Below are 9,659 nucleotides of genomic sequence, written 5' to 3'. Positions count from 1 at the left end.
TTTATTTCATTCACAGCAACAGAAAGACAGGAAGTGACCCGTGCAGCTCATCAGTGAATATGAGCTCAAACGCTGTGTTTTAAAGAGCGTGGGGATGTTATATTTGCATATCTGCCTCGTAACAATTTATATTTACATACAGTGTATGTATATAAGTACTTGTTTGGTCTGAATTTTCCAGAAAAATTATTTGGATTTTACTAGATTACAGTGTTGCAATTTATACTTTATGCATTTAAAATGAAATTAAGAAACTAAATCAGGTGTCAATTGGTGTTTTGGTTTCATTTCTTTGAAAAAGTATATGATGATAATATTTCAAATATTTGCATGACACTGGTCTGACTGACTCATGAATGCACTATTTGTGTTCATGATGAATGTAAATTTACAGTGTAATTACTGAAGCTAAAAGTAGCGGTGAACTTTAGACAGTCTGACATTTTAGCAGTGAAGCAGTGAATTTTAGCCATGTGATTCACACTGAGCAAACTGGACATTCATTTTACATGTTTGTTGAAAATATATATTTTTGGTGGAAATATAACTTTTCACAATTTCCACCAAAATATTACAATTCCAAGACTGTGTAGCAGTAGGCAGATGCCAAGACCAGAATGGTTTATGTATTTATTCATTGATTGGGTTGGGGTTCCTCTGGTTGTACGCAGTTGGACGCACACAGAAACTCACAGGATGCAGCTGCCAGATCCTCCTGCTTAACCAAGCCACCAAGCCCCCATGTTATTATCCACATGAGCCCAGTGCATGTTCAGCAGGGATATTCAACAGGGTGGGTTTTTGTACAGCCCTGCTGTAGCTTTGCAGCACTGTGACTCTCGGGCACAGTAATACACAGCCGTGTCTCCAGTCTGCAGGCTGCTCCCTTGTAAAGACACTGTGCTGCTGGAGGTGTCTCTGGAGATGGTGAACTTGCTCTTCAGTGAATCTTTGTAATACAAATTCCCATTTCCCCAGATATATCCAATCCACTCCAGAGTTTGCCCTGCAGGCTGTCGAATCCAGCCTGTAGCATAGCTGTCAGTCACAGAATACCCAGAGACTTTACAAGAGATGGTTAAAGGCTGTCCTGGAGTTACAACCATTGAGCCTGGCTGTGTGAGTTCAACACAGTTAACGTCTGTGGACACAAAAATATGAAAAAGGTTTCTGAGTATATGAAAAGAATATAATTTATCAAATATACAGAAAAACTATCATTGATTATTAATTATTAAAATAAATCATTGGAAAATATTTCAGAAAAGTTTAATGAAAAAAAAATATGGCATGCTCACTTACAGGATAAAGTTCCCAGCAACACTGCGAATGCTACAATAACTCCCATTGTCACACACAGATCTCCCTCTCTGTCTTACAGGTGATGCTCCTGTGTTGGGAGGAGAATTCTCAGGGGCTTTTATAGGAAATACTGAGGGCTGAATTTGTTTAAATCTCTGGGGGTTGGAGGAAGGAGAAAAACAAGATAAATTCAGAGGGTCAGAATATCCATTATAAGGAGCACTGCTGCCCCCTCCTGGAGGAGAATTAAAAGAGCAGACTGCTTCCACCAGCATTTACACCAGTAACGGTAATGTTTGATTCATTATATTATTTCAGAATTTAAGCTCATGTAGTCATGATTCATATTTCTAAACACTGGAATACATTCAATTTCGGTCACATCCCGTTTGGGGAATCTTAGCTTATCTATCTTAAAAACTCAAGTCAAGCCAAATGCTAATAAACGTGAATCTTTTATGTAGGTTTGGGTTTCCATGATAAAATAATCAGATGACCTGAATAAGTCTGTTTATATATTACTTTCCTAATTAATCATAAAATAATTTGGATTGCCAGGTCTTCCATTTAATTAAATACAAAGACTGCTCTTCTCAAAAAGGTGTGCTTGAACCCCTAACAAATATACATGAACCCATTACACTATGGGTCTGAATTTATAGGATATATAACCAGAAATGGTCTTTATGATTCATTAACAATGCCATTGGGTACATATCATAACCACAAGTTTAATATTGAGAGAATAACTGAAACTGTTGTGAAGAGGTAAAGGGAACATGCTTTTCTGTAGCTCTGTGTGATAAAGGGGAAGAGGTTTTTGTGCAGCTCTCCCCTCACTCTCTCTCACTGTGGGTCTCTGGCACAGTAATACACAGCAGTGTCTTCAGCTGTCAGGCTGTTCATCTGTAAATACAGCTTGCTGTTGGAGTCGTCTCTGGAGATGGTGAATCTTCCCTGAACAGACTGGGCATAATAACTATCACTGCCATGCTGATATCCCAACCACTCCAGTGCCTTCCCAGGAGCCTGTCTGACCCAGCCCATCCAGTAGCTGCTGAATGTGAACCCAGAGGCTGTACAGGTCAGTGTGTGTGAGTCTCCTGGTCTCTTTACCACTGCTTCAGATTCTGTCAGGACAATCTCACCCTGAACACCTATAAATAAAAAGTGTGATTTTAGCTGTGTAACAAGGAAGAAGCAGATAGAAAATGAGAGAGAGAGAGAGAGAGAGAGAGAGAGAGAGAGAGAGACCTGAGAGAGTGAGAGCTGTGAGGAGCAGCAGGGCTGGTAGGAGCTTCATGGCTGCAGGAGAGAAGGAGGAGTGCTGAGTTAAAGTACAGACTGAGTCCCACTGACTGCTGCTCTGCTTCTCACACTGACACTGGCTCCATTTAAAGCTGTGGGAGGTTTGCTCTGCACCCTCCTCTAGGGGAGGGCAGAGTGAGGGCCACTGCTGATCACACTCACTCCAGTGTAGAAGCAGCAGCACAGGGAACTCACAGGTGCTGCACAGAAACATAGTGTTCATCACATTCAGTACAACACACATTCATTTCTGTAATCCTACACAGAAACATTGTGTTCATCACATTCAGTACAACACACATTCATTTCTGAAACCCTGCACAGAAACATAGTGTTCATCACATTCAGTACAACACACATTCATTTCTGTAACCCTGCACAGAAACATATTGTTCATCACATTCAGTACAACACACATTCATTTCTGTAACCCTGCACAGAAATGTAGTGTACATCTTGTCATTAATAGTTATATTAAGATTTACAGTTATAATGAGTGAATAAACATTTAAAAAGTTAATTATTTATGAAACATTTAAAAGGCAATATCAGTCATTAAGTAATCTTGTGGGTTGATTCCTGCAAAAGAAAGAGTGCATACTGGATATTTTTGACACATTTAAAGACAATTTTGCATTAATTGATTAATTTTTGATTGTAAATGCTCAATCATGTATTCATTGTTGTGATATGGACATCTTGTGGTCAGAGACAGAACTGCAGTGTACCTGAATGAGATGGACATCTTTTGGTCAGAGACAGAACTGCAGTGTACCTGAATGAGATGGTTTGGGGATATACTCCAGGAGATTAATTGATAGTTTTTCAACATGGCAGGAAGTTCTGAAGCTACGCATTGGTTACACAGAGAGAATTTATAATGGAACTTCACAATGTGATATGTCAAATCAGAATCAATCTGCTTTTACATGGTAATACTGGGGGAAAAAACAGTCTGTTTCTGACTCTGAGGAAAACATTGTTACATCAGCCGCCCCTGTCCATTAAAAACAGTAAATTTCTCTGAGGTGAGTGTGGTTTAGTGTCTCTTATTTCAGACTATTTCAGACTTGACAGTCCCTGTCAAGGTGTCTGGGTCAGGAGTCTCATATCATCTATCTGTCCTGGTTGTAAAGTCCATGCTGAGTAGAGGAATATGACCAATGAGGTCAATTCAGAATTTATTCGTTTTGACCATAAAGGTTCAAGTACAAAACAGGAATGAAATCAGTTTGGCCAGTTCACGAAGAAATTGTTGATTCAGCAGAGTCAAAATACAACAGAAGAATCATGTTCAAAGAAGAGTTCAGTTGACTGAGTCATCTCTGAGATAGAGTCAGACCAGAAGAGTTAAAACAGGATGCAGCCATTTTAGATCTCCAAAGCAAAGAAAATTCATTTCTGAAATGATTCTTATACTTGTTCTTTTCTCTCCTTTGATAATAAAAATGAGAGAGTTTGAACATTTCAAAGTCAGGGAAACATAAAAATTTAATTTTGGGGAAAATTATTTTGAATTATATTTAGGAGCCAGAAGTTGTTTTTGATTAGAAAGTGTTGGAACATTGATCTAAATCGACAGTATAACATTAGGACACGTTGCACTAAATTCAGAGATCTCAAACTCAAATCCTGGAGCGGCGCAGTGTCTGTTGGTTTTTTATGTTTTCCTACACTTACATGTTTAATTTAAGTCTCTGATTGGAGGGAGTCTGCACACCTTTTTTCAAGACCAAAATTGGCTGCTGATTGAGAGGAAATCACAAAAACCAGCAGAGACTGCAGACCTCCAGCACTGGAGTTTGAGGCCCCTGCACTGAGAGGTGAGTTTTAGGATGGGGTGTGCAACCATGTTCTTACTGATGGACTGCCAACCCCCTCTCTTATTGATTATCTCAATCTGCCTATGTATGTTCTTTTATTGAAAAGCTGAAGAAAATCTTGAATGACTGCTCTGAGGTGCCTGTATGAAGCTGTTTCTCAGGGTGTGGTCTAAAGGCCTGCAGGTGTTTACATCAATTCTCTGGGGCATTCACAGGAAATACTGTGGGCTGAATTTGTTTAAATCTCTGGGGGTTGGAGGAAGGAGAAAAACAAGATAAATTCAGAGGGTCAGTAGATCAGTAACAAAGTGAATGGGGTGAATTCAGAATTAATGTTCATGTAGTTATGATTTGAATATTAAAATGGATTTAATAGATATTGTAAGGGTCATTTTCGTAACTGATTCTTAATTGACAATGTGTGTTAACATAATGACAATCACTTGATTAAAAATAACCTTTTATTTTAAATCCTTGTTACGATTAGAACACTTCATGAATTAAGTGCTTAATGTCTCTGCTTCTCCTAGAAGAGGGTAGCTAGCTCTGCTTCTCCTAGAAGAGGGTAGCTAGCACATTCCGGTCTTACAGCAAGGTCAACAAGGGTTAATCAGAAGACAAAATACTGATAAATCTTAGTGGCCAGCTTCATATCTTTTGGTTTTGGTAAAGCCCCCCCTTCTGGGAGAAAGTATTGGAAACTGGATACAAGTCTTACTATGTCTGATTCAGATCAGAAAGCTGGTAAGCTTTCTCACTTTCTGTTATTTCTTTGCAAATAGATACGAAAGTTAAACTCAAGCATTGCTATTGTTTATACTGGGATGTCTTTCATCAGACGAAGCTCACCTGTGAAATGTTAAAAAGGGCATTTTTCCCTCACAATATTTTTCTCAAATGTATGGTGAATAGTGTAAAGGGTAGGTGTATAGGGTAGGGATGTGCCGTTTTCTTTAAATGTACTTAATAAGTATTCCACATTATGGTATTATGGAGTGTGTTTTACTGCAGAACTCATCAGGGTGGGTTTTTGTACAGCCCTGCTGTAGCTTTGCTGCACTGTGACTCTCGGGCACAGTAATACACAGCTGTGTCTCCAGTCTGCAGGCTGCTCCCTTGTAAAGACACTGTGCTGCTGGAGGTGTCTCTGGTGATGGTGAACTTGCTCTTGAGTGAATCTTTATAAGCAGTGCCTCCATTATTCCATATAGCTCCAATCCACTCCAGAGCTTTCCCTGCCGGCTGGCGGATCCAGTGTGTACCATAGCTGCTCACTGAATATGAGACTTTACAGGAGATGGTTAAAGGCTGTCCTGGTGTTACTATCATAGAGCCTGGCTGTGTGAGTTCAACACAGTGACCATCTGTGGAGACAGAAATAGTAAAGATATATATCTCATTAAGCAATAGAATTATATAAATAACCAGAAAACATGAAGAAAGAAAAATGGAAATATTTAATATTTACATAATATTTCAAGTAAGTAAAACTGGAAAACATCACCAAATAATTGTATTTCAAAACAGAAAATCTAAATACAGCATTGTTACTTACAAGAGAAAGTCCCCAGTAACACCGCTAATGCTACAATGCTACAATGCACACAGATCTCCCTCTCGGTCTTACAGGTGATGCTCCTGTGTTGGGAGAAGAATTCTCAGGGGCTTTTATAGGAAATACTGTGGACTGAATTTGTTTAAATCTCTGGGGGTTGGAGGATGGAGAAAAACAAGCTAAATTCAGAGGGTCAGAATATCCATTATAAGGAGCACTGCTGCCCCCTCCTGGAGGATAATTAAAAGAGCAGATCAGCAAGCTGCTCAAGTTTTATTCATGATCTACAGATTTACCAAGATCTTTGTATCTGGGATTTTTGTGTCCAATGATAATGTACTTATTTACAGCCCTCCCTTACACCAAAGAGTGTAGATTACTCCACATTTCTCTGAAATCTACATACCAATAAAGTATTCCAAAAACAATTTTCTCCTTATTTTCATTACATTATCCTGGAAATAAATGTAAACAAAAGCAGATTTTTGTGTATGCTTATGTTTCTGTAAATATGACAGATGATTTTTGTATAAAATGTGAATGTTGAATTAATATTTTGCAGATATGACAAAGAACACGCAGGGTTTTAAAAGTTAAACTTTTTTCAGTGTAAGAGTGGTGATGTGCACATTTACATTTACAGAACTAGTCCTCTATCCTCTCAGTGACAATAAAAATTGTGCCATTAAGCCAATACAGTTCAAACAAAGCAGCCTGTGTATTTATATTTTACAGTAAATAAACATATAGTGTGTTGAACATAGATAAGAGATAGTTGACCATTGTGGAAACATTATGCAAGGTTTACTGGAGTTTTAAATATGCTTGTGAGGTTGGGGTAATTTTGAAACACATTTCTCTGGCGTGTCCTCATGATCACAATCCATACCGAATACTGTAGAGACACAACAGCATTATTGTCTGCAGTTTAGAAGGTGACTCTAAAAGGTATATACAAGATGTTCAAGAATTAACCAGCACCTATAAGCATGAATTAGAGTAAAAGCACAAAACACATCAGTGATATTAAAAACAGAAACCATGAGCTTCACTTCATACAACAGAGTTCATTCCAGGGCTCTCTGCTGTAGCTCTGTGTGATGAAGGGGAAGAGGTTTTTGTGCAGCTCTCCCCTCACTCTCTCTCACTGTGGGTGTCTGCTCTGGCACAGTAATACACAGCAGTGTCTTCAGCTGTCAGGCTGCTCATGTGTAAATACAGCTGGTTCTTGCTGTTGTCTCTGCTATTTGTGAATCTTCCTTGAACAGACTTAGAGTAGAATTTATTATCACTGTCATATTCAATGATTGAGATCCACTCCAGCCCCTTCCCAGGAGCCTGTCTGATCCAGCCCATCCAGTAGTCACTGAATGTGAACCCAGAGGCTGTACAGGTCAGTTTGTGTGATTCTCCAGGCTTTTTAACGACTGGTTCAGACTCAGTCAGTGTCTGACATTCAACACCTGTGAAATGAAGAGAGACACAATCTTCACAATCCACAACCTCACAAAATAACATTTCAGTAAAAATTAAATTACTGGGAAATTAAAACATACTTGTAAAGAACACTGTAATGAGAAGCAGGCTGGTTATGGCAGTCATGGTGAAAGTCTTTGACTGCAGTCTGTGATGATAGTCCTACAGTCAGTCTCCAACAACAGTCCCTCCTCCCTCAGTGCAGAGAGCTAAATGTAGAAGGAAGAGCTCAGAGTTTGCATCAACTCCTCCTCACTGGGTGGGCAGATCTCACACTGTTTAAATAGAGCAGTCAGAGCTGTAGACGGGGCTCAGATCATATAGCAGTTATGAGTATTATCCATCATTACAGCCGTGTGTCTCTCACAGACAGCATAGGACCACACAATACAGAAATCACCCTGATACCCAGTGGTAAACACTGGACCCTGCATGTGTAACACTTACAAACAGAAACATTCTTCCACCAACATTATTGTGGAACTTGTAAGTAATATGCTTAGGTCAGTTCTAAAATGATCATCTGGTCAGTTCTACAATGCAGTAATAAAGTTATTACTTTATATCACTCTGTATAAGAGCATCAACAAAGTGATTGCAATGGAATGACGTGTTCAATTTGGGTCATAATTACTGCTCATCTTCCAGCATAGTCATTGTATTCAGAGGCATTGAAGCATAATTTTTGGATAAATCAAATAACATATATATATTCTCACATTTATGATGAATGTTGTAAAGACATGTTGTTGGGATGGGGCATTATTATTAAATTTACTTATTAAATATTCCGCCTCATGGTATTATGGTGTGTGTTTAACTGCAGAACTCATCAGGGTGGGTTTTTGTACAGCCCTGCTGTAGCTTTGCTGCACTGTGTGTATCGGGCACAGTAATACACAGCTGAACAGAACTTGTTTTTTAGAGAATCCTTGTAATACAAACTCCCATCTCCGTACATATATCCAATCCAATTTCCCTGCAGGCTGTCGGATCCAGCCTGTATAGTAGCTGTCAGTCAGGGAATACCCAGAGACTTTACAGGAGATGCTCAGAGACTCTCCTGGTTTTACTATCATAGAGCCTGGCTGTGTGAGTTCAGAAATATGACCATCTGTGGAGACAGAAATAAAAAAGATCCCTGTGAGCAACATAATAAATGAATGAAACAGCATACAGTATTTAACTCTACATTTAAGCATTTTTAAAAGTAAAATATTGGAACCTCATCACAGAAGAATCTTAAAGTGAAATAAAAATATTAAAACAGCATAATCACTTACAAGACAAAGTTCCCAGCAACACTGCTAATGCTACAATAGCTCCCATTGTCACACACAGATCTCCCTCCCTGTCTTACAGGTGATGCTCCTGTGTTGGGAGGAGGAAGGAGAAAAACAAAATAAATTCAGAGGGTCAGAATATCCATTATGAGGAGCACTGCTGCCCCCTCCTGGAGGAAAATTAAAACAGCAGACTGCTTCCACCAGCATTGCTCTGGAATTTCCATCAGTAACAGTAATGTTCGATTCATTGTTTTCTTTCAGAATTTAAGCTCATGTAGTTATGATTCATATTTATGATGGAATTTATTCCATTAAGGTCACAAAAAAAGAAGAGTCCTTCCTTATTTGTCCTGTTTGGGGAATCTTAGCTTATCTATCTTAAAAAGTAAGTCAAACCAAATGCAAATAAGCTTGAATCTTTTCTGTAGGTTTGGGTTTCCATTAAAAAAGAATCAGATAACCCGAATAAGTCTGTTCATATTTTACTTTCCTCACATAATTAATCTTGAAATAATTTGGATTGCCAGGTCTTCCATTGAATAAAATACAAAGACGGATAGACAAATAGATAGATAGATACTTTATTCATCCCGAGGGAAATTTTAGACTGCTCTTCTCCAAAAGGTGTGCTCGAACCCCTAACAAATATAGATGAACCCATTCCACTATGGGTCTGAATTTATATGATATATAACCAGATATGGTCTTTATGATTCATTAACAATGCCATTGGGTACATATCATAACCACATGTTTACTATTGAGAGAATAACTGAAACTGTTGTGAAGAGATAAAGGGAACATGCTTGTGTGTTGGTCAAAGTGACTAATGCAGAAATGTGGAAACAATTAACTATAGACATTTGCTTCCCAGAATATTTGATCTGAATCTAAAACAGCATTGTTCTT

At 38.6% G+C, this 9,659-nt stretch overlaps 1 gene segment (V, D, J or C); it reads right to left on the bottom strand.

Annotated features, from left to right (window-relative positions):
- Positions 1–7,143: 7,143 nt before the first annotated feature.
- On the bottom strand, positions 7,144–7,637 carry LOC133121822 (immunoglobulin heavy variable 3-30-3-like; the record flags this gene model as incomplete). The annotated part of the segment is given in 2 exon segments: positions 7,144–7,451; positions 7,545–7,637. Coding segments are annotated over 2 exon segments (354 nt in total), but the record flags the coding sequence as incomplete, so codon positions are not given.
- Positions 7,638–9,659: the final 2,022 nt, after the last annotated feature.

This window comes from Conger conger, chromosome 2 (assembly GCF_963514075.1).
Source record: "Conger conger chromosome 2, fConCon1.1, whole genome shotgun sequence".
Taxonomy (NCBI): Eukaryota; Metazoa; Chordata; class Actinopteri; order Anguilliformes; family Congridae; genus Conger; species Conger conger.
Note: the sequence above shows the minus strand (reverse complement) of the source record. Positions and strands in the feature narration are given on the sequence as shown.